Source organism: Bos indicus x Bos taurus, chromosome 17 (genome assembly GCF_003369695.1).
Source record: "Bos indicus x Bos taurus breed Angus x Brahman F1 hybrid chromosome 17, Bos_hybrid_MaternalHap_v2.0, whole genome shotgun sequence".
NCBI lineage: Eukaryota > Metazoa > Chordata > Mammalia > Artiodactyla > Bovidae > Bos > Bos indicus x Bos taurus.
Window position 1 is genome coordinate 1,147,194 of NC_040092.1, and position 24,634 is coordinate 1,171,827.

Below are 24,634 nucleotides of genomic sequence, written 5' to 3' on the forward strand. Positions count from 1 at the left end.
ATGTGTTTACGCTTGTGGCAGTATCAGGGTATTAATTCAAAATTTGTGCTTTGGCCGTGCCAATCAGGGGATCACACTTGCTCCCCCTGCACTGGAAGCTCGGAATGTCAACCCCTAGACCACTGGGGGAGTCCCCCAGACTGGAGTGGGTTGCCATTTCCTTCTCCAATGCATGAAAGTGAAAAGTGAAAGTGAAGTCGCTCAGTCGTGTCTGACTTTCAGCGACCCCATGGACTGCAGCCCACCAGGCTCCTCCATCCATGGGACTTTCCAGGCAAGAGTACTGGAGTGGGTGCCATCGCCTTCTCCGGACTGTCTTAATTACTGCAGCTATAAAGGAAGTCTTAAAATCAGATACTGGGACTCCTCTAACTTTATTCACTTTTCTCTAAACTGTTTGAAATACTACATTTATTTTGACTCCCAATATCAATTTGGTCATGGCTTTTCTTCCAAGGAGCAAGGGTCTTTTAATTTCATGGCTGCAGTCACCATCTGCAGTGATTCTGGAGCTATGACCAACCTAGGCAGCATCTTAAAAAGCAGAGACATTGCTTTGCCAACAAAGGTCCATCTAGCCAAAGCTATATGGTTTTTCCAGTGGTCACGTATGGATGTGAGTTGGACTATAAAGAAAGCTGAGTGCCGAAGAATTGATGCTTTGGATCTGTGGTGTTGGAGAAGACTCTTGGAGTCCCTTGGACTGCAAGGAGATCCAACCAGTCCATTCTAAAGGAGATCAGTCCTGAGTGTTCACTGGAAGGACTGGTGCTGAAGCTGAAACTCCAATACTTTGACCAACTGATGCGAAGAACTGACTCATTGGATAAGAGCCTAATGCTGGGGAAGATTGAAGGCGGGAGGAGAAGGGGACGACAGAGGATGAGATGGCTGGAAGACATCAGTGCCTCAATGAACATCAGTTTGAGTAAGCTCTGGGAATTGGTGATGGACAGGGGGGCCTGCCATGATGCAGTCCATGGGGTCGAAAAGAGTGGGACACGACTGAGCGACTGAACTGAACTGGTCAATTTCGGACTGTGGCGCTGGAGAAGACTCTTGAGGGTCCCTCGGACTGCAAGGAGATCAAACCAGTCCATCCTAAAGGAAATCAGTCCTGAATATTCATTGGAGACTGGTGCTGAAGCTTCCATACGATTTCTTTCAATTTTTTTTTTTTTTTTTAGCCTTGCCATGTAGCCTGACCCCTGAGCAGAAGGGGTTATGATCATTGGCAGAACTTCCGAATAGGAGGGAGTGACCGCCCACACGGTCATTTAGGGCCAGGGACAGGAGTCCAACTCTTTTTCCTTCAGAAAAAGTCACTCAGTGGTCCATACACATCATCTGCGCATTCTCTCTGGTAACCAAGGAAATGCAAACGAAAAGTACACGTGCCGAACGCAGGAGACCTAAGAGATTCGAGTTCCGTCCCTGGGTTGGGAAGGTCCCTTGGAGGAGGGCACGGCAACCCACTCAGCACTCTTGCCTGGAGGATCCCACGGACGGAGGAACATGCTGGGCTATACGTAGTCCATGGGGGTTGCTAAGAGTCGGACACGACTGCAGTGACTTAGCACACACGCAACCAAGGAAATGCAACAAAACCACAAAGAGATGCTGTTATACACGTTATGCTGTGCTGTGCTCAGCCGTGTCCGACTCTCTGTGACCCCATGGACTGTAGCCCGCCAGGTTCCCCTGTCCATGGGATTTCCCAGGCAAGAAGAATGGGGTGGGTGGCCATCGCCTACACCAGGGGTTTATATTTGTTACATTGATGGAATTAGAGTCTGATGGAACCAAGTGCAGGTGAGGATGGGGGACGTGGACACACCCTGTGTGCCAGGGGCCGCAGCATGGCACAGGCCCTTTGCATAGCCCTTGGTGGGGGTGAAGATGCGTCCTGCACACAAGTGGTCGCCCAGCCCGGCCCCAATACGGGGCTCTGCAACTGCCGTGTTTAAACTCCTAATGATTTATCCCAGGGCCCCACGTTTTGTTCTGTATCAGATCCTGCAAATTCTGTGGCCAGTCCCAGCCGGAGGTTCCACTCCAGGGCACCAGGACCCTGACCGAGGATGTTCATAGCAGCTCTGTTTCTGCAAGAAGCCAGACCCCCCCTGCACGGATGAATCCCAGAAGGAGGCCATGAGTAACAAGGACACGGAGCAGAAGAATGCAGCCAGCAGGGGCCCCGTCAGAATGACAAGCAGGATGAACTGACGGTGTCAGGAGACGCACAGGCAGGCAAGTCCACACAGAAATCCTTTACAGCGCGAGGCAGAGGCTGGGCAAGGTACTCCCAGGCTGGCTAATGGGCCCACAGTTATGATCAATTACGTCTGATCCATGATTTTGCTTCTCCATGCGTTTATGTCAAACGCTTGATGGAAGAACCGGCCCAGGCTGGAAGAGGGGGCCATGACAGGCGGCTGGCCTCGGCGGGGGACACGCAAGCTGGACTTGAGAGGCAGCTGCCTAGAACCAGCTTCACACGTGAGGCCCTGGCACACAGACCGAACTACACCACGGACCTCGAGAGGGCCAGACCGCGGCCTGTTTCTGTCAGATGTGTCCACGCAGTTCCGACTCTAAATCTGTAACTGGTACATGTAATCTGTTTCATTTCGGCAACTTTCTGTTGCTCGCCTTTCTGGGCAAAAAGGTGACTTTCATTTCCAGAGGTGTTTTTTTTTTTTTTTTTTTTTTTTCCGGTTTCATTTCTAAACATCTACCTTGGTTGTTCTGTCGTACACCCAAAACCAAAGTCTTGTTTCCTCTCTTCTCTTTTCCAAGTTCTGTGCTGCCCGTCATTCTACTTTCATAATTTAGGAGGGGAGGAGGAGGAGGAGGAGGGGGAGGGAGGAGGGGGAGGGAGGAGGGGGAGGGAGGAGGGGAGGAGGGGAAGGAGGCAGGTGCTCCAGTCGAGCTGTGAGGAGCGGTGGGGAAGTGGTCAGGAGCAGCCTCCTGGGCCCCGGCCTGGCACCTGGTGGGACCCCCACCAGGGCTGGGTTGGCCCCCAGGAGTCTGCATGCACCCCTTGGCCCTGGGCACCGATATCCAGGGCCGAGTGCCTGGAGCAGAGCTGGGATGCACCCAGAAGCAGAGCTGGGATGAAGCGCAGCTTTATGGGTGGGGCTGGCTGAGGGTCTGTCCTGACTGGTCCAGAACCAGGGCGGGCAGCTGGGGCTCCCGAACCCTCTGAAGGGACCTGGGGGGCCGGCTATCACCGGCTCTCCCCACTGGCTTCCTGTCTCCCCGGTTCTGGGGGCTGTCAGCAGCTCCCCCAGGCTGGAACCCTGACCTGGTGGGTGCAAGACCGTGCCTGCTCCCCGCCGGCCCCCAGCTCTTTGAGTGTGTGTGTCTCTGCGTGTGCAAGCGTCCCCCATCTGCCCGCAGCCCAGCTTCAGACACGTGAGGCCGCTCAAGAGGGAACCGTCAAGACAGCCTATGCTTAAGGAGGAGGCTGCCAGCACTTTCTGCCGGGAGCCAGGAGGCGGAGGGGGCGGGCAGGGCGAGACAGATGGCTGAGTAGGTGGGCTGCTTGGGAGCCCCAGCCTCCCTTGGTGGCGGCGGGGGATGGAGACAGATCAAGCTGCCTCCCTTGCTGGGGGGGTTTGGTTTGGAAGGTGGGAGACCACTGCCCTGGGCCGTGGAGCCGGGGGTGGACACTGAGAGCTCAGGGCTGACCCGGGAGTGCCCGGCAAGGCCCATGGTGAGGGCTGGCAAAGGCGTGGTGTGGGGGCGGCTGGGCTCCCCACAAAGCACCAGCACCACCTCCCGCCCCATCTTGAGATGCTCAGGCGGCACTGGGGGCCCTGGCCCCGAGCACCCCACATGTGGGCGGCCTGGATGCCTCCCACGATCCCGAGAGCTGAGCTCAGCCAGAGCACAGGGGACCTCCCGTCTGAGTGCGAGGGTGGAGGGTCTCCAGCCTTGGCCTCCCCAGGGGCCCGCCCCCGCCCCCCTCCCAGGACCCAGGGAACAGGCCCCCAGTGAACGGCTCTCCTGCTGCTGGGGCCCATGGGCTCAGGGACAGGAACCAGGCTGGCTGGTGGCTGGGGGGCTGGGGGCCGGCAGGGTTCTCCAGGGTGGCCTGCTCACTTTGCAGGATCGCTAGATGGCCCCTCGCACGTATGTGCTGTCATGCCCGACTCTGTGGCCCCGTGTGGTCCGCCAGGCTCCTCCGTCCATGGGATTCTCCAGGCAAGAATATTGGGGTGGGTTGCCATTTTCTCCTCCAGGGGATCTTCCCAACCCAGGGATGGAACCCACGTCCATCAGCAGCTTCCAAAACCCATCCTGATGGCCGGGGGACAAGGAGGTGAGGAAGCTGAAGGTAGGACTCCGGACTCGGTGGAGGGGTTCAGAGCTTGTGGTTTATTGACATGAGCATGGGGGCCCCGGGACTTGTCCCTCAGATGGGGAAACCGCCACCCCTTCTGGGAACAAACCCCTTCACATGGAACGCCACTTCCAGGAAGCCCACCGAGATGCACACGGATAAACCCCTGGCAAGGCTGCAGGCATATTTGGCGAAGCCGTGGAGCCTTGGGGGAAGAGCGCAGGCCTCCGGGGGTGCCCACAGGGCTGCAGCTGGAAGCAAAGCCAACAGCTCATCGCACCCAGGACCACCTGATCCGTTTGGCTCAGGGCCGGGCCGGGCCCGGGAGCGGTGGAGCTGCCCACCCTCCCTGGGAATACTGCGGAAGCGGCCAGGACACCCGAGTCCATGGTGGAGCTCCGGCTGTGGGGCAAGGGTGACGGGGAGGGCGAGCCTGAGCGCTGGCCTGGGGAGGGCAGGGGTCACCGGTAGCCAACTCAGGGCCCCAGACTGACAACCTGCGCCTCTCCCTTGGGGCCTGGCCCCTGCCGCTCTCCCAAGCCTGGACGCTGAGGGTGGGCTGCGTCAGGGGGCCCGCCTGCCCACCCCTGCTGGCTGTGGAGTGGCCCCACTTGTAAAAGCAGGGTTCAAGGGCTCCGGCTGCCGTCTGCCACACAAGGAAGGCGCCGGCATCAGTAGCTTGCCTCTTCCCCAACCTACTTAATGTTAAGAATAGATACTAATACTTAATCACCCCTCCCTGTGGGGGGGGAGGGTTGCTAGTCCTGGCACCACTGCCCCCGAAGCCCCGGGCAGCCCCGTGCCCTACCGAGGGGACACGGAGGCCCAGGGCCGCGGTGACCAAGGGACAGAGCTGGGCTTAGGTGGGGACCGTGGTTCCTAGGCTGGCGCCCCCGGCTGGGGGGACTCTTAAGACCGTGGCCTGAAGGGGCGGTGGGTCAGGACTCGAGGAGGCCAACGATGCCCAGTCCAGGTTGAGGGGGGACGGCCCTGCGACGAGGCGCTGCAGGAGGCCAGCCCCTCTTGGCGGGAGAACAGGGGGCATCCCCTCAATGCCCCCCTCCCCAACCTGAGGGCCAGCTGACCGAGCCCTGTGCCGAGAGTGCTCAACGAGGGGCTTCTGGCTCCCGGAAGGCAGGACCTTCGGGTTAGACGGAGCAACACCTGCTCACTTGGCCACCAAAGCTCTGAGCTGCGGTGACTAGCTTAAGAAGCTTCTACGGCAAGCCCGGGACCCCGCTCAGACGCTTCGTTCCTGCTGCTAGGGCTGGGGGCTTGGGTGGGCAACGCTGAGTCTGGGAGCCGGCCTCACCAGGGGCTCTCAGCCCCCTCCCTGGGTGAGGAGGGCCTGGGCTCCCTTAGTGCAGCCTCCTGGGCCCTGCTGCTGGGGGGACTCTGACCGCCTCCTCCACGCCACCCCGCAGCCTGGGGACCCCCGCGCTAAGCCCCTCCCACAGCCCAGTCCCCAGTGACCTTCTCTGAAGCCTCACCCAAGTCACCCGCCCCGCTTCCCCACCCATCATGAAGATCCTACGTCCTCTGGCCAGAGGACTCCCCCCTGCCCCGCTTCCAACTCCACACCAACTTGGGGGAGCCAACCTGTCACGCACTTCCTGCAGCCTTGGAGCTGCGGAGACCAGCGGGCGACGGGCAGAGGAGGGCAGTGGAGGCTGGGACTGGAGCAGACTCCCCTCTGCTCTCCCGCTGCCTCCAAACGTGGCCAGGGCCCCTTGGGCGTGCATCCCGACGAAACCAACTCAACCGCTGACATACCAGGCTCTCCGGAACATCCCAGACAGCGGCACGGACCTGCCGTCGGGTGGAGCTTGGTCCCTTGGCCTGGGGTCCGATCAGAGACTGGGGGACGGGACCAGGAGGGTGGGGAGGCAGGTGGGGCCACGGTCACCCCAACTCTGGAGCCCTGAGGTCTGGCCCAGGCCGTGCAAAAGCAGAAAGAACTCTGCTGGGGAGAATTCTGCCCCAAATCACGCCGCTCTGACAAAACAAATCCTGCTTTTGTTAAAAAAACAAAAACCCGCAGCGTGCTCCGGGCATCCATCCAGCCCAGCGGCCCCAGCATTGCCCACAGCTGTTTAAGGCACTTGAACGGCTTATTTACACCACCTGGAAAAGGATGTGTTTCAATCCTCATTGAGGGGAAAAAAATTTCAGTAATACTGCAAAAGGAGCGTCTCACAAAAAGAAAAAAAAAAAAAATTCAATACTTAAAAGTTCCCTAGGGAATAAAATAAATGCGGAGCTCTGCTTAAGTTACATGACCCACGGAGCCTCTTGGCACTGACAGAACATGGACCAAACCTGAAATACTGCTTCTGAAGGAAACGCTTCCCTGGGAGAAGAACACAGACGGGACACACGCGTCTCTGTCTGGGCGTCCCCTCCTTGGAGCACAAGCCACGTGTGGGCACCAGGGCGGGTCACAGGTGGGCGCCCCGTCTCTTTCCCACGAGGCCCACCCTTCATACTCGGGCACCAGGAGCCCCGGGCACCCCCGAAAGCCTCGGTCATGGGCAGTCGGGGGGAATAAGAAACCTCTGTGCGGCGCCCAGGGCACTCTGGACAACATCTGCGGCTCCCAGCCTTGCCCGAGGCCCCCAGTGCCCGGCCACCCGGCGTGCATGCCCAGTGTCTTTGGTGTGGCTGCGGCCGCCACCCGCAGCCTGGGTCCCGCCCCCCCCGGCCCCTCCGGAACCGCTTTCCTCCACGAGGGTGCTCTCTCGAGGCCGTGGGGGGCATCGCCTGCCCGCCTCCCGCTGGGTCCTAAGGCATCTGTGGGGGGATCACGGGGTCGGGGGCGGGAGTCCGCGCCTCCTAGCTTCGCGGAGCGTCAGGCTCTGGCTCCAGCAGGTCCTGGGGGTCCCGCAGGAAGACCACCACGACCGTGATGTTGTCATGTGAGCCCCGCTCGCGGGCGGCGGCCACCAGCTCCTCGGCCACGCGCAGCCCGCTGCCCTGCGGCCCTGCCAGCCGGCTGCGCACGAGGCTGGCCACCTCCTGGTGGGGGACCACGTCGAAGAAGCCGTCACAGGCCAGCAGCAGGTACTCCTCGGAGCCCGTCAGCTCCCACGAGGCCGCGTCCGCCTCCCCAGACACGTAGGGCTTCTGGAAGACGTCCCCTGGGCCGGAGGAGGATGGTGGGGAGGGTGGTGAGGGCCTGGCGCCCTGACTGCAGGCCCTGGCCGGCCTGTGGCCACCCCACCTCCAAGGCGTGGCGGCTCACAGGGCACACGCTGCCAAAAGGTAGTTTCATGACGTGCCAAGTGCTCTGGGCGGCAGACAGAGCAGGGCAGTGAGAGGAGGGGGCTGGGAGGGGCTGGGCCCCCGGGGGGCGGGTGGGGAGAGAGCTGGGAGGCATTTCTTCAGCCCTGGGGGGAGACGGAAGCCCGCAGTCACTGGAGGCCGAGGGGAGGAGAGGGACTGCTGCTTCATCTTTAAGCTAGAGGACGCCTCGCCAGCAGGAGGGCACAGCAAGATGGGCCAGCCTCCTTTACAGACCGCCCAAGGATCACCTTCAGCCCTCACCGGGCAGCCAAGGGCTTCCCCCAGACCCTCCCGAGAGACTGTCTTAAGGACAGTGACTTAAACTGCTGTTATCTCACTGGGAGGCAAGCTGCTAAGGCGCCTGCACCCGCTGTGCCGGGCCCCCTCCCACCCCCTGGCCTCCTTACCGATGGCTCTGGACACAGCCAGGGTCCCGTTGACCCTCCAGCAGTCCATGTGCGACACGAAGCCACCCAGTGCCTCAATGCGGTCCTTCTCGTCCTGCGGAGACAGCCAGGGTGGGCCGGGGGGCTGGCGGGCGGTGGAGGGGTGTGCCCAAGCCGCCCGAGGGGAGGCAGCACGGGGAACCATGTGGCGGGGAGACACGCCAAACCCCCCAAACCGCCCCACTGACGCAGGCGCAGCTAACGGTGCCGCTGCCAAGGCAGACGCGCGGCCCGTCCCCCGCAGCTTTTTGGGCTTGGGGAACATGCTCGCAGCAGCAGAGAGAGCTAGGGCCCGGGTCGCTGCGGGGCCCTCCGCTGCCGTCTCTCAGGGACACGGTGCCTCCCCGTCACGGGCCCCTGGGCAGGGCTGGGTGACGCTGAACAGGCCCTGGATGAGCCCTGAGCAACCCCCCGCCGCGGTCTGGCTCCCTCAAGCTGCACCGCGGGGCTCCAGGCCTGAGAGGGCCGCACAGGCCCGACCCAGCCTCGGGTCCTGAAACCGTCTCCGGCCTCCAGAAGCTCCCAGAGCAGAGGCGTCTCCAACGCGGCTGCAGCCACCCCCGTGCCCGCCCCGTGGCTCCCGTCTCTGCCCCTGCCCAGTCCAGGCGGGGTATCCTGGGGCACGGGCCCCCCACCAGCCGGCCGTCCTCCCACCCCAGCCTCCCCAAGGCCAAGCCCAGAGCTGCTGGCCAGGGGTGGGTTCCCGCGGCTCCACTCATCCAGAGCCCTGTCCACCGCGTCCTCCCATGGGCCCCGCCCTCCCAGCCCATTCACCTGTGCCTCCCACTTCTGAGGAGGTTCACCCATTGCCTGCCACCTCCCCCGTGCAGAGCCTGGGGCTCCACGACCCCAGCCTTGCCCAACTCAAGGGTGGGTGTGTGTGTCTTGCAGCCCCTCCAGGCCCCACACCCCAGGGAGCACCCCACCACCAGCTCCGGGGCCTCAGGCCAAAGGCGTGGCCGCCCTCCTGGGTGCCAAGGCCTCCCGGACTCCGCATCCCTGAAGCCCAGACCTTTCCTTTTTGCCGCCCTCGCCTTCACGGGCAGGCCGTCCCCAGAACTGCCTGACAGCTTCCCTGCGACCCGGCCCCCAGCTCGCCCTCTGCCGGCCCCACTGTTCCGGAGGCTGCCAAGCTCCCGGCCAAGTGTGTCCTGGAGTCTCAGCAGCGACTCCGCTCCCCCGCCCTCCCCGTCCTCCAGCCGCCTGCTGGGCCGCACCAGCCGCAGGGTCTGTGCCTGTTCGCAGCCCCAGCACCTCCTCCCGGCCCGCTGCCCCAGGCCTGGCCCCTCCCAGCTCCAACCACCACCGCCTGAGGCCTCCCCCACAGCCCGGTGCTCCCCGCCTGTGCAGGAGAGGACTGGGCGTTAACCCTGCCTCCTGGGCCGCCTGCCAGCAGATACCCAGCTCCGTCCTGCAGCTCTGGGCTCCATGTCGCTGAGACAAGAAGGGCTCTGTGAGATTCCTGGCGGCCAGCGCGCCCAGCTTTAGGGGACCCGCTGGAGCGAGGCGGGACGCCCTCCCTCTGGAGGAGCGCCTGGAGCCCCCCGGGAGGATGGGGCCCCCTTACCTGCCGCTCGGGTCTGTGCGGCTCCATCAGCTTCACTGCCTGGCCCTGCCGCACCAGGAGAACCTGGGAGTCCCCGAGCCAGGCCACGTGCAGGGTGTTGCCCGCGATGAGCGCACACACGCCCGTGGTGCCACTCTGCAGCCGCTGCAGGGAGAGGGCGCACGCGGGTGAGGGAGGCGAGGAGGCCGCCGGGAGGCGCCCACACCGGCCAGATGCCCACCCCGGAACGGCGCTCAGGGGCAAACAGGAACGGACCCGCGCACGCGGGGACCCACGCACGAGGGGAATCAAATCAGCACGCACAGACACTGCCGTCCGCGATGTCGGAAAGCGGACGGCTGGGGGGTCCGGGGAGCAGCGACCACAAAGGCTGGAAGGAACTTCGGGGGTGACGGGGACGTCTGTTACCACGGCGAGAGGCGCACGGGCACAGAAACACGCGCCACACCCCCAGCCGGGACTCTGCACACGTGGAGCCTGTCACGTGTCAATTACACCTCAGCAAAGGTCAGTCTGGATCATCATAGCCTGAGCTAAGCACCTGCTGCAGGGAACCCTTTCTCACTCCCGGGTGCCTGGGTGCCCACCCCCCGGGGTCTCAGACCTGGAAGCTTTTCTGTTCAGATGCAAAGTCCGGCCTTGTTGAGGGTCTGTGCTCAGACTGTGTCCCCTTCCCCACACCCCCTCTGGAGCCACCTGGCTGTTTCCAGGTCTCTAAAACCATCTTAGCATCCACCTTGAGGGCTTGGAGGACCCTGAGGTGCGAGGGGACGGGAGGTGGGCAGTCAGGTCAGGAGCCAGATGCACCCTTTTTTCTTTCAGAAACAAACGGTGGGTCTGTGTAGCTGCCGACACCCGCAGTCCGGGCCGGCCTGCCTGGGGGGCTGGGGGAGGTGGTTCTCATGCTAGAACGGTAACACCTTGTTACTCTCTGTCTCAGCGATCTGCGGTCAGGCACCTCTCACGTCACCATGGCAGAAAGATCACACGCTGCGATGGAGGCTCCGATGACGGAGTTTTTAGCAACAAGGTGTTGTTTAAGATGCCTGCTGTGTTCAGACATGACGCTGCTGCCTGCTTGCAGATGAGGGCAGAGTGCAAACCCAGCCTTTATCTGCACCGGGAGCCTGACAGTCATGTGACTTGCTTCATACGCGCACATCGCGGAGGTGGTCTGGAACCAAACCCTCGAGGCCTCTGAGGTCTGCCTGCCCTGATCCTGTGCTTCGTTTTCTGCATTTTACGATGCGGAGACGAACCGAGGGCCTTCTGAACCCTGAAGCAGGCCCTCGCTCCCAGAGCTAACTCCGAGAGAGTGCTACTGTCTCCCCTGACGTGCTCCGGCTGCTGGGGCCAGCCCGTCTGAGCCCAGGTGCTCAGCCACTTCCATGGTCCCTGGCCCAGGCCATCTTCCCCGCCCTGATGGCCAGGGACCGCCCCGTGGCCCAGAGCCCCTAGGTCTAGTCAAACCATCCGATTCTCAGCTAGCCGCGGTGCCTGCCCACGGGAGCCACGCCGTCTGCCAGCCTCTGCCCCCTGGCCGACCCTGGCGGCTTCCCGAGTGGCCCTGGCATGGCGTGGCGTCTCCTCTTGGGAACCATGAGGAAGAGCCCCGCGCCTGTCATCCCGCCGCCCGATTACGAGACAGTCTCGCTGCCCGCCCTGTGAGGCCCGCACACCCTCTGCTGGAGAGAGCCCCACGCGGGTTCCGGCCACAGGCCCGTTGAGGCAGGAGCAAGGGGACGCGCTGGCCAGCGGGCTTCGGCAGGGGCCCTTCCGCCGCCTTCCTCGCAGAGGCCTGTCCCGGCGGCCCCACTCCGCACTCACCTCTCGCCGGGCCTTCCAGAGGAACATCTCGTCGGTGCGGCGGAAGGCCGCGCGGAGGGCCTCCGCGGGGTCCGCGGCCAGCTCCGGCCGGCGGGCGGCGACCGCGTGCACGTGCACGGATGCGTACCTGGCGGCGTCCGCTCCTCCGTGCCCGTCGAACACGGCGAAGTAGGCGCGGTCCACCGAGTCCTGGCGGGGAGTGCGGGGCGAGGTCACGGCCTGGGCGGAGCGGGGCGCTGGGGGACCGCACGGCCTCGCCACCAGACAGGCTGAGCTGCGGGCGGGTTGGGGGGTGGTCTTGGGGAGGACGACCCTCGGGAGCCTCAGTTTCTGCTCTGGCCCGGCTACGGGGGCGCGTGCACAAGGGCAGCGGCCCCAGACGGCTCTGGGGGGGGGGCCGGGGTAGAGCTCAGCAAGCAGGGGGCCGGGTGGGCGGGGCCCAGCGCGGCGGGGACGATGAGCCCGGCTGCCCAGAGCTGGGCAGGTGCTTACGGCAGCCGTGGGCGTCCCACTTGCCTGGGCTCCGGCCGGTGGCCCTGCTGGGCACCAGGGTCCCCTCCCACCCCGGGCCCCCACTGACCTCCAGGCCGAAGAGCAGGTTGAAGGCGGGCAGGCACACATGCCGGTCCTCCATCCTGCGGCGGGCGTTGCGGATGGCGTGCGCGGAGACCAGCCACTGCCGCTGCGGGGCCCGGGCCGCTGCGGGCACCTGTTGTTGCCACTGGCCGCACGCCTGCCAGAGGCGGTCAAAGAGGCTCCGCGCCAGGCCCGCGGCGTCCAGCACTGAGGGGCAGGACCGGGGGCTGTTAGGGAGGCAACCCCGCGGACCCCTGGGGGCTCCCTGATCCCACCCCTGCTTCCCAAGACCCCTGGAGTCCATCAGCCTGACTGCCTGGCCCCCTGGGCACAGCAGCCTGAGGACCCCGCTCACAGCCTGTGTCGCCAGTTACAACATGCCTGGTTTGGAAACACACACGCACACAGGGAGCCCCTGCCCGACTGCACGGCTGCACCCCAAAGGAAAGAGCCAGAAACGCAAAAAGGTTAAGAACAAGCACAGGGCCGCTGACTGTGCGTTAATGGAGACAATATACATCCAAACACAGAGTGAATTACGGTCTGTTTTCCCAATGAAGGACTAAGAATCAATCTGTTATTCTCATACACAGCACCCCGGACAGCGGTCAGTGGAAGGAAGGAAGGAAGGAGCTCCTGACGCACAAAGGCCTGGTGACTCTCCAGGGAACCCCGCACAGTGGAAAAAGCCCATCGTGCGTGACATCACTTATCTGCATCCTCGAATGATAAGAACATAGGGATGGGGGGCTGTCGGGGCTCAGGGTGGGGGCAGGCGGGTGTCAGGGCGGCCACAGCGGTAACGTGACATCCGTGTGGGATGAAGCTACGTCCAGACCCTCTCGTGCTATTTCATCGGTTTCCACTGGGGGACAAAGATGCGGGGTCCTGACTGGCAGTTCTCACGACCGGGGCCACGGCTACCCGAGGGTCAAGTTGAATTTTAACAAGTTCAAGGATGGAACGGAAATCGACTTTGCAAACATATGAAGTGCTTCCGTCACAATCTTTTTAAAAAATCAACACTAAGGGGAAAAAATGTGAAAATGAGAGACAGAGGGGAAATTCCACCTTTGATCACGAGAACGTGGACACCTCCGACCCACGTGGGCCCAGAGGATTTCAGAGGCAGGCAAGTCACAGACCCCACGAGCTCAGCAGCGGATGTCTGCAGGGCGGGGTCCCGGGCCAGGCTTTTCCTTAAGGACACTGTTTGGTGCTTTCCCCATTTCCCACTGCAACCAGAGGCTGGTTTTGTTTTTTTGGCTGTGTTGGGTCTCAGTTACTGCACGAGGGATCTAGTTCCCCGCCCAGGAAATCGACCCAAGCCCCCTGCATGGGGACCGTGGGGGTCTCAGCCACCACCAGGAATCCCATAGTGGGGCCCAGCTCTCTGGGATGGGGCGGGCAGAGGCTCTCCCCGCCCTGCCACACCTCTGCCCCCAGCAGGGGTTCTTAGAACTCCCGAGCAATGCCAGTTTTGCAAGAATGGCTTCAAGGGACAGACTTGCCTGCACTCCACTCTCATGACAGGGGTGAGCTGATGAGTGTGGCAGGCCCAGGCCTGCTTGGAGAGCAGGGCCAGCTGAGCCGGTCCCCCCTCCCCCGGCCCTCGGAGCCCCCAGGCCTGGCTCTGGGCTGTGAGCCGCACCAGCTCCTTTCCGCCAGCAGGTGGTGCTGGCTTCCCACCGAGGGGCCAGGGGCATTTGTGGGCTGGCTGGCAGGCTTGGCAGAGGACAAAGGCGGTCTATCATCACCCGCCTGCCAGCCTTGGGGCAGGAATGTGTGGCGGGGCTGGGCTGGAATGCGGCTGGGCAGGGAGCCAGGGAAAAGGCCGCGTGTGTGTCCCTGTGCCCTGCATGTAGCACTGATGCTGGGGGCAGTGATCACGTCAGGTGGTGCAGGTGCCAGGTAACCCCTGTAACGTGTAACGGAGCAAACCGACGCGCCGTGCGTTCACGTTACACGTCACAGCTCAGTTGCATCTCAATTAAAACCAAGGACAAAGCAGCAGTGGGTCGGGCAGGGGCACGAATGGAGAAACCTGTGGAGGCTCTGGCCGCCTGCTCCCCGGGGCCGGACCCCGGGACCCACCCTGTCCCCGGCAGGCATCCCACCTGACCCCCGCACCCTCCCCAGCCTGGTGAGCACGCAGGAGCCCAGGCCCTGCTCAGGGTGGGCCCACCAGACGCGCCCCACAGCCTGGCCCAAGGCTGCAGTCCTGGTGCAACCTGAGCTGACCTCCACCCCGGGGGGAAAAACTACCAGGAAAGCGACTGAAGAGCCTGCGAAACAGGGCCTGCCCGGTGGGAGGCTCACTCCTGGCTGGGCTCCTCCGGGTGTGGACTGCAGGCTCGGGAGCAGGGCACTGGCTCTCAGGGATCCCCGAGTCACCACCTGGCCGGGTTCCCAGAAGTTCACAGCTGAGACACGGCCTGGACTCTGAATTTTCTACCCCTGGACCCTGCGGCTGCCCCCGAAGCCGGCTCCCACGTCACCACCGTGTCGCGCAGAGGTGGGAGGGCAGGCCCGCGAGGGCTGCAGGCACCCCGGGCTCCTCCGGACAAGGCTGTCCACCGCCCAGGCTGCGGGGCTCGTCCTGCACGCTGGGGAGGCCTCTCCTGGGGCTTGGACTCTGCCACCCTGTCATGAGTCCGGCGCTGCCCACCCGTGAAACGGGAAAGCAAAGGAGGCCAGGTGGCCTGACGCTCCCCCGCAGCCTGTTTCCCACGAAGCCCCTGGGGCCCCGGAGCGGGAACTCACGTGTCACAGGGGCCTTCTCCTCCGCTCTGTCCCCTCTGTCCCCGTCTTCCTCCTCCTGCTCCGGCAGCTTCCTGAACTCAGAGAGGTCAGACTGCAGCAGCTGGGAAACCGCCTCGTGGGCCAGGCAGGCGGCGAGTGGTGGCGGCGCGCTCCTGGGGACGGGGGCCTGGAGTCAGGGGCCCGTTCCTTGCAGGAGTTGGGACCCTGGGGTCTGCCCCGCACTCCAGGGACAACCCTGGCCCCCTTCCCCTCAGGGAGGTCCTTCGGGAGCCGGATGGCCGTCCAGGCAACACCATTTACGGGGTGGTGCCTCGCTGGGGCTGGTGGGAGGGGGACCCACGGACGTGTGAGCTGAGTCTACTGGATGAACGGCCTGACGTCCAGCCTCAAGACAGCTCCTGGTCCCCAATACCAGCCGGGGATCCCTGGGGGTCAGGGAGCCCTACGAATCGAGTTGTGTGTGTTACGGAGTCTAAGCCCAGCGCCTCGGCACGTGACCAGGCGTGGAAGCTGGGCTGTTGTAGAAGCTACCAGTTATGACAAGGTCCCCCGGGAGGGAGGGGCGCGGATGCAGTCATGCTGGCATCCTTACTGAAGGGGGAAACGGGGGCAGAGACCCCAGGGAGACACCCTGCGAAGACTGGTGAGCGGATCTCCAGCTGAGGACCGCCAGCAACGGCCAGAGGGACCGGCCCCGCAGACACACGGCTCCGGGACCCCGACCTCCGGAATCTTGGGAAAACATGGCTGTCGTTGAGGCTGCCCAGCCCATGGTGCTTTGTCGCCGCCCCAGGAAAGCAATCCGGGGAGTGCCACACCCACGGGCTGTGAGCCCCCGTCACATGGGGTCCCGGGGGAAGCAGGCCGTCCAGGCAGCTGGGGAAGGGGGCTCTGGGGAGGCAGCTGCCAGGGTGACAGGGTCATGTCCTTGGTGTGGCTGGAGAAGGGATGTGACACCATCTGACCAGGCTTTTTCAGGCCGGCCTGGCCTCGCCGCGAAGGGCGGGCCTGGCAATGGACCGGAAGGGATGGGGCTGCCGTGTGGGGCAGGGACCGGGTGGGTCCGCCGTACGTCTCAGGCTCCCCGGAGGCCAAGCGGCCTGGGGCACGTGGGCACGCAGTCTGGGTGGGAGAATGGGGTGGGGCAGAACGGCTGAAGGGGGCTGGGGAAGTGGGGTGATGCCAGGGGTGCCACCTGGAGCCAAGTCTGGGAAGCGAGACCGGGCTGGCTGCTTCCCAGGGCAGACAGGCTGCGCAGAGCTGAGGGTCAGCGCAGGCTAGGGTGGGGAGCAGGAGGGGCCAGGAGGCCTCCCGGCAGGAGAAGAGGGTTGCACGAGGGCTCCGGGAGGCCTAGGGTGGAGAGAGCGAGGCCAGCAGGAAGCAGTATGGGAAACTCTCACCATGGGCTCTGGGGCGTGCGGGCACAGCCCCCAGACTCAGGGACCGGATCCCACCATGGAAGGCCCCAGCTCTCTGGGTCCCAGGGCTGGCATCCTGGCCTGTCCCCGAGGCCAGGCACACCCAAGGGAAGCTGGGCACTGTGCTGGGCGGAACCAGGCCCTCCCGACGGCTGGGCGGGTGTGTCCCCCTGGGCAATCTCTGGTGAGTCTGCAGAGGGCCTGAGGGAGCTGCTGGGATGAGTCTGTCGTCTTTTTTTAAAAATGAGAAGCTGACTCAGGGGCATAGCCCCTGGAACCCGCCTTTGAAAAACAGCCAGCCGAGACCTGAGGAGCATGCTCCTTGGCCCCACGGGGATCTCCTGCCTTGAGCTGGGCCCCCTTTCCCGGTGGGGAGAACTGTGCTGCTCCCGGGTCCCAGTGTGGGGCGAGGCCACAGCGGCTTCCTGCGACTGGGAGCCCTGGTGGGGGGGTCAGGGAGGTGGCTTCCGGCCTTGGGGACAGGACAATGCCTGGCTGTGGGCCCCGCCCGGCACCCCGCGGCCACCAAAGACTCCAGCGAGGATGCCTCACGACAGGCACCAGGTACCCAAGAAACGAGAACCGCTCCGGTCCACTGCCTGCCGGGTTCCCAGGGAGCCCGCAGGCCCGCGGCAGAGACGGAACTGCCTCTCAGTGACTGCGGGTTCCGGCCCGCCCGGGGGCCTGGGACGTGACCCCTGACGAGGAGGAGGAGGAGGAGGCTCTCACGCAGGATCCATTCACAACCAGCACACTTGGGCCTGGACGCCCAAGCGCCTGCACACGGGCTTCTGGGTGTGCAGGTGGGCGCTGATCGCCAGACGGGAGACACACGGAACAGCCGTGTCCACACGGGAAAGAAAGGCTGGGGACGACGAGAGCAACAGAAAGCAAGTCCATTCAAACGGCTGGAGGGCCTTCCCCGCTGGGGGCTTGGGTGCTGTCCCTGTTCGGGGACCTGAGATCCCACAGGCCGCATGATGCAGCCAAAAAAAAAAAGGCTGGAAAATAGGACTTTTAAAATAATGTGTTTCAAGGTCCTTCGAAGGGCGTCCCTGGCTGCTCAGCGGTAAAGGATCCACCTGCCCACGCGGGAGACGCGGATTCGGTCCCTGGCGTGTGAGCTCGTGCGCGCCGGCAGGGGTGGGTAACGAAGCCCCCGTCAGCGCACCTACTGGGCCTGTGCTCTAGGGCACCTACCGGAACCCGCTCGCCTGGGAGCCCCTGTTCCACAGCAGGAGCAGCCCCCGCTCCCGCACCCGGAGAAAAGCCTGTGCAGCTCGGGACCCGACACAGCCAGAAGCAACAGAAAGAACGTGGAGACGATTGTTCAAGGCGGAGGATTCCCTGGCGGTCTGGCCGTTAGGACTCTGCGGTCTCCCTGCAGAGGGTGAAGGTTCAGTCCCTGGTCGGGAACTGAGATACCGCCAGCTCTGCGGCTGTGACCCCCAACCTCTCACCCGTCACCAGCTGCAGGCCTGCACTGTCCGCCCACATGGACGCCTCGGGCCGACCCCCGTCTCTGGCTCAGGCCCCTCCCTGGGCAGGAGGGTCCTCTCGCCCTGTTCAGGCCTGGCAGGGACAGCGGCCCAAGGGGCTGCTGCGGGCTCGGGGCCCTTGAACATCCCTTCCACCCCCGAGTGCCACTGTGGTGCCCGGCCCCTCGTCTCGCCCCCCATCCAGCCCCCCAAGCCCCAGTGTGGCCTCAGCCAGCCCCAGGCCCGCTCAGCTCCCCTGGTGTGCCTCTGAACTAGTTCCCCAAAGTAAGAGCAGCCAGCCTCACCCTCTGCATGCACCACACAGACAGACAGGCCACCCGCTTTCGGACCTGCGGCCGTCACGCCCCCGTGGCCGACTGGACAGGCCTCGGGCCCCTCCCGGCAGTTGCCGGGGCTGCAGGGCAGGAGCTGGCCTGCCTCCAAGGACGCCGAACGCCAGCACTGGGGGTGAACAGTGATGGGTGAGGCCTCTGGGAGGGATGAGGCTCTGAGGCTGCCTTGTCCCCCAGCCCCACCCACGACCCTCTCCTTGGGTGGCCCGTGGCTCTCGGTTTCCCTGACTCCCGCTAAGCTGCTCACGTCCCTCTGACCTCATCTTCGTGGCCTGGGCAGTGGGGACGCAGCCACCGCCACTCGGGTCTGGGTGCCTGGGGGACAGCGTGGCCTCGGGCCAGCCTCTGAGCCTCTGCCGCCCCGTCTGTGAGGGGACAGAAAGGCGACTTCACGCCAGTACCCACGAGGGGATGGACTGAATCCCCCGGGAAGACCCGCCGAGGCCCCTGGTCAGAGGGGAGCCTGCCAGGGAGCAAGGCCTCGGCGGGTGGGGGACGGGGCACACGGGGGCAGGGCCCCCAGCCCCACGGGACGGGCGCCTTCACAGGGAGAGAGGCACAGACGAGGGCCCCAGCACACTCACGGCCGGGCTGGGCACGTGCCGACGGGCCAGGTCGCACGTGGGGCCGGGCTGCACTCGCAGCTGAGACCAAGGTCGGGGCGGCCCTAACTGCCGGCCGCCTGGGTGCGCAGACGAGGCCCTCGCGTTGATCAAAAACCCCCACCCCGCAGGCTGCAGCCCCAGGAAACCAAGGTGGCTGGTGGTGGGGGGGATTCCCATGTGCAACATGATCGGCAGGAGAGGAAGGTGCGAGTGAAGCTGACAGGGTGGGAGTCATGGTCCTGGCCCCCCCCGCCCCCCCGCCCCTGGGTCCCTCTCCCCGCCCCTGGGTGCCTGCTGGGCTCCCAGTCCCCTGCCCCTGCCCCACCCCTGGGTCCCCATCCCGCACCCACACCACTCACCGGCTGCTCAGGAAGCCCATCGCCACCTCGGCCAGCTCGCCCTCCACCTCCTCGAGGGTCAGCACTGGCCCTGGCACCTTCCATGGCAAGGGGCTCTCTGGGCTCAGTGGAGCCGGGAAGTCGCGGAGGAGCGTGTCCAGGAAGCCGGGGGTCTCCTCTGCCGTCTGGCCGTTCTGTTGTGGGGCCCCCGAGGCCATGCCCAGGGCATCGGGGGGGCAGGGGAGCTGCTGCCGGGGTCCTCGGTCTTCTCTCTGCAGGGAGACGCAAGGGTCAGTGCCCGGGGCTGGGGGTGACCGTGCCCACACCCTGCAGCGCTGAGTGCCCACTTTTCCCTGCTTCCCCTTGGAAGCCGGGGCCACACCAAGACTGGGGCTCCAGGCGGAAGGGCAGGGCCACCCACCCTCGCACGCAGTTAGTTCTGAGGCCCATGTGGGAGGGACAAACCCTGATGGGGGATCTGAGGGGCCTAGAGGGGTGGCTTCTGGAGACAGACCCGGGTGTGGGTGTGGTGCAGAGGGATCCCGGCTGGAAGCAGAAGGCATGCTCCTGGCAGAGAACAGCCTGAGAGGTCAGAGGCAGGCAGGAGTGGGGCTGGGGCCAGGGCCCGGAGGCAGGCGGACGCGGCCTGTGGCCTGTGCAGGGGGTTCATGTGCCCCGGCGGCCGCCAGAGGCAGCCCAGTGGTGCAGCGGAAGGCTCCCCCAGGACACTCGGGGCCTGCGGGAGGTGGTCAGGCCTTCCGTCCTCCCAGGAGGAGTCCCAGGCCTCCTGAGGCTTAAAGGGCTTGACCACGGGGTAAGTGTCCCCAAACATCCCAACTGTCCTGGGCTTTGAATGGCTGGAGGATGGGGGACCCGGGGGCCCCCAACCCTCTGAGGATCAGAGCTCCTAACTCTGCATGAGTCTCTGGGGAGGACGGGTGGGTGTGGGCTTGGGGGAAGGGAAGCAAGACGGGTGATGAGCGGAGGGTCTGGGGGGCAAAGAGAGGTAAGTTAAGAAACACATGGAGCAGGAAATGGCAACCCACTCCAGCGGTCTTGCCTGGAGAACTCCATGGACAGAGGCTACAGTCCATGGGGTCACAGAGAGCTGGACACGACTGAGCGACTGACACGCACGTCCGTTCTATGGCGCTGTCTCTGTGCTTGCGTAGAGACATGTGTCTTTAGGAGAAACACGAAGGCATGACTTACAACGCCCTTTCGTATTTAAGGAGAGAAGGTTCTGGGGACAGGCTCAACGCCCTTTCGTATTCAAGGAGAGGAGGTTCTGGGGACAGGCTCAACGCCCTTTCCCCTTTCGTATTCAAGGAGAGGAGGTTCTGGGGACAGGCTCACGCTCACAGTTAGCCCCCATCTGCTGACCATGAGGGATCACAACGCAGCCCCCGGCCCAGAGAGCACACGGGGCAGAAACGAGAGCACCATGCAGTGGCGCAGGCCCGGCTCCCTGCAATTCCAAACCCTGAAATCGCTCGTGAGTTGTGTGATCAGGGTCAAAAGGGAGACAGCCGCTCGCAAACCTCCCAGGACTGGAGGGCGGCACACAGCGGCGATCCGGAACCTTCACCTTCCACCTCGCTGCCAGGGCGGCCTTGGGGGTGTTTGGGGGCCTGGCCTGGAGACGCTGTTCCCTGGGCCTGGAGCCCACTCCCCTCTGCAGCAGCTGAGCCCGGGCTCCGCTCTGTGCCCAGCGCCCCTTCCCCTGTGGGGTGCTGGCTGGCGACTCTCCTCGGAGGGGCAGGTGGGCATTACCAGCACCCCAGCTTTGCTTTCACAGCAGCCGGCAGGACAAAGGGCCGGAAATGAGCAGGACGCGGCGCAGCCTTCCCCGGGACGCCCGGGGTAAGGGACGGGGTGGTCTCCTTCCTGTCCATGCTCTTCTCGACCGGCTCCGGGATCCAGGGCGCGTCCCATGCCAACGGGAGCCCAGGTCGAGAGACGGCAGGAGGGAGGCAGCCCTGGAGGGTGGGCCGGGGCCCTGGGCTCTCCCGGGACCACCCAAGGAGCTGGTCGGTGAGGACGGAGCCTGGTCACCGCTCAGCAGGCCGGCAGGGCCAGGCCGGGTGTGAGCACCGGTGGGAGGGGGCTGGTGAGAGGCCGGGGCAGGACCCGGGCCTGAGGACCTGCAGGGGGTGAGGGAGGGACCCTGGGCCGCTCGACCCGTCTGGCCCAGCGTGGCCCGTGGCCAGGCCCTCTCGCTCTTGCCATGAGGCCCCCCAGGCTCCGCTTGCAGTGGAAATAACGACGCTGCCGCCTAACACCCGCAGGGGACCAGCGCGGTGCAGGCCCCTCAGGGGCCGCTGGCCCCTCCTCTCACCGCCCAGACACGGCAGAGAAAGGGCCAAGCCAGCTACGGGCCTGGCTCCCAGCCCACTCCTCGGGGGCTGCTGACCTCGGGGGCTGGCCACTCCCAGACCCCTCCCTCATCTCTGCGCCCGAGACCCCGAGACCCGCGCGCTCTGCCCCACCTTGGCCGAGAGCCCCACAAAGTCTTCAGAGTTCTACAGCCCTTCTGCTCACACCTGACTTGTCAAAGTCCATTTTTCTTTTCCTTTTTCCATTTAAAATATCTACTTTCCTCTAGTTTAGCCATCTTGACTTAGAAGCTCAACTTGCGTATTTGTAAGCCTGGGTTTTTCTCCACCACATAGACAAGGCAGCTACTTGTGGCCTCCTGCTTGATTTCCCAACAGGAGGGAAAAGAGAAAGAGAGCCTTAGGAAGGGAAAACTGCACCACTGTTACAAAAGCATCGTCTTCATTGCTGCAAGCTTTTCTGTAAGTGGAGAGTCTTATTTCTTCATTCATAAACAGCCAGTGGGAAGAGTACGGGGGAAACCTTTCCAGATCTTTTCCTATGTGTATATTTTCTTGTTTTTAATACATTTAAGGTAAAGCAATGTGTATGCTCCGTCAAGTCTGACTCTGGCCCCATGGACTGTAGCCCGCCAGGCTCTTCTGTCTATGGAACCTTCCGGGCAAGGATCCTGGAGTGGGTTGCCACTTCCTGCTCCAGAGGATCTTCCTGATGCGGGTCGAACCCGCATCTCTTGTGTCTCCTGCATTGGTACATGGATTCCTTGCCACTAGTCCCACCTGGGAAGCCCAAGGAAAGTATACATAACACAGGATTTATCATTTTGTTCATTTTAAGTGTGGGTTTCCCTGATGGCTCAGTGGAAAAGAATCCACCTGTCAATGCAGGGGACGAGGATTCGATCCCTGGGTTGGGAAGATCCCTTGGAAAAGGAAATAGCAACCCACTGCAGTATTCTTGCCTGGAGAATCCCCCTGGACAGAGGAGCCTGGCGAGCTCCAGTCCACGGGGTCGCAGAGAGCGAGACACGACTGAGCAACTAAGCAGCAACACACGACTGCAGCTCATCCTCTACTCGTTTCAAGCGCACGGTTCTGCCGCACGAAGCGCGCTCATGCTGTGCAAACACGCTTTCACAGGACTGACTTCTCATGAGACTGTAGCCTGTCCCCCACCACCCCCACCGGGTCTCCGGGTGTAGCAGCACCCTCTATGCGAGGCCCCTTTGAACACAGCTGCTGGCAACATGAGGGTGGAGAGGCGGGTGTCAGCTTCCTCCCAACACCCTCCGCAGGTGCGGCCTGAGGCCTGGCCCCTTAAAAGAGGAAGCCAAGACACTCGGTGGAACATGGTGGGCAGCAGACAGGTCCTACAGACAGTGCTGGCTTCGGGCCACATCAGAAAGGAATTCTAGGAATGAACCTACGGAGGTTGGCCTAGCGGCCTGCGTCCTGTTTACCTCTCACGACTGTGCTGACTACAAGCCTGGACTCAGCCACTCTGCAGTGAAGAAACAGGCTCCGGGAGGGTCAGCAAACCCCCACGGAGGCCGCACAGGCAGGAAACGGCCAAGCCGGGATCAGGTGGGGTCATCCCGGCCTTTGTTATTCCCAGCTCGGTGGCAGGAGAAAAAGACTTGAAATGTGACCATCGGCCGGATATGGCAGGAAAGGCAGAAATGAGCCTCCAGTTCTACGTCCTGCGGCCCCGGGGGGCACAGCTCGCCCTCGGAGCCTGCCCCAGGGTATGTCAAGAGGACGTGTGTCACCCAGCACGTGTCACTAAGGGCACGGTCCCCGCTGGGTGCCAGGCTGCAGGGCAGGGGCCAGCACCGTCGGGAGGGCCTGGCGCTGTTAGGCCTGGCACGAAGACCCCTACTACGGCCAGCTGCCACTCCCCTGCTGCACAGAGAGGCTGAGGGGCCCGGCTGAAGCCGCACAGCTGCAGCGCGGGGCCTGAGCCTGGGGTTCCATCGCACACGCGTCTGGCTAACGCCACTGCACGCAGCCCGAGCGCTGGGTGGAAACGGAAACACTCGGATACACTCCGGGCCGGGCCCGGATCGGGGGTGGGGGTGGGGGGCGGGGGGCGCTGGGGCGGCAGCTGCGGCCCGGCAAAGGTGCGGGGGGCTTGCTGGGGTAGGGGTCTGGGCCAGGGGTGCGGAGGGGAGCGCGGGACCCCGGGCAAGCGGGCGCGTTGCGCCTCGGCCCTTCACCGCGCGCCCCGGCTCGGCTCGGAGCTCCCCGCCGCACCCCCGGGCGCGCAGCCCCCAGGCCCGCCCCGGGCCCCCGACCCCGAGGTCCCCGCCCTGCAGCCCCCAGCCCCTCGCGGCCCCCCAGCCTGCCCTTCTGCCCCCGCCGGCGCACCCCTGCCGTCAGCCCCCCAGCCCCGCGCCCCGCGCCCCCCAGATCCCTACCGGCCTCACCCTCCGCCGCTCCGCCGCCCGGCGCCCGCCTGGCCGCCGCTCCGGCCGGCCCCGCCCACTTCCCGTCCGTCTGGCCCCGCCCACTCCGCCTCCGGCCGGCCCCGCCCACTTCCCGTGCGGCCGCGGCGCAGGCGCAGTCAGGCCCGGGAGGGCGGGGCCGGCCTCTGCTGCCCCCTGGCGGCCGCCGCTGCAGGGCGCGGGTCTCCTCCTCCCGTGGCGGCCGGGTAGGGGGACAAAGCCTTCCTCGGGGACGCCCAGACACTCGGCAGCTTGCACAGTCGAGAGCAGGTCAGCGGCTGGTGGAGCGGGGGTGCCACCCAGCACTGCCTGGGGCTCACGACCCTTTTAGGGACCCTTAATTTCGTATTGCCACAAACTGACACACAGTATCTGCAGGCCTGGAGGTCAGAAGCCTGCAGGGTCTCAATGGCCTACGTTCAAGGGTCATCAGGGTGCCCTTCCTTTCTGGGGGCTCTAGAGGAGAATCTGTTTTCCTTCCTTTTTCAGTTTCTAACTGCCCCGCCTCTCTTAGCTCATGGTCCCCCACCTTTGGAGCCAAGAAGACCCTCGTGATGACTTTGGGCCACCCAGATGGCCCAGGGTAATCTGTTCTAAAGTCAGTGAGCAGCCCTCGTTCAGCTTGCAGCTCTGATTCCTCTTCACCACGTCATCTAAGAGCAAAACAGTTCCAGGGCCCAGGACCCGGACATCTTCGGGGGGGCGCTTCTCTGCCACCCTAGAAGCCAAGGGAAAAAACTGGGGGCCATGCCACACAGCTTGTGGGATACTACTTCCCCCACCAGGGATCCACCATGTCCCCAGCCATGGAAGTGGGGAGTCCTAACCACTGGACCGCCATGGAATTCCCTGG

General features: G+C 64.1%; 1 protein-coding gene across 2 annotated transcripts; it reads right to left on the bottom strand.

Moving 5' to 3' along the window:
• Positions 1-4,362: 4,362 nt before the first annotated feature.
• On the bottom strand, positions 4,363-23,832 carry PPM1F (protein phosphatase, Mg2+/Mn2+ dependent 1F). Of its 2 annotated transcripts, none has more exons than XM_027566129.1 (8): positions 23,764-23,832; positions 19,023-19,273; positions 14,810-14,961; positions 12,051-12,253; positions 11,471-11,659; positions 9,644-9,787; positions 8,038-8,131; positions 4,363-7,485 (listed from the first exon to the last, which is right to left on the bottom strand). In XM_027566129.1, exons 2-8 carry the CDS (start codon positions 19,217-19,219, stop codon positions 7,181-7,183), a joined length of 1,284 nt encoding a protein of 427 aa, XP_027421930.1. In that variant the 5' UTR covers positions 19,220-19,273; positions 23,764-23,832; the 3' UTR covers positions 4,363-7,180. The 2 variants fall into 2 exon arrangements, with proteins under 2 accessions (XP_027421930.1, XP_027421931.1); XM_027566130.1 differs by having other exon boundaries at positions 23,755-23,792.
• Between the last annotated feature and the right edge of the window lie 802 nt (positions 23,833-24,634).

Coding starts and splice junctions, on each gene's coding strand:
- PPM1F (XM_027566129.1), bottom strand. CDS start 19,219: ATGGCCTCGGGGGCCCCACAACAGAACGGCCAGACGGCAGAGGAGACC. Junction 14,962..19,022: donor ATGGGCTTCCTGAGCAGCCG/GTGAGTGGTGTG, acceptor CCCCGTCCCCAG/GAGCGCGCCGCCACCACTCG. Junction 7,486..8,037: donor GGCTGTGTCCAGAGCCATCG/GTAAGGAGGCCA, acceptor CCTCCGGCCCAG/GGGACGTCTTCCAGAAGCCC.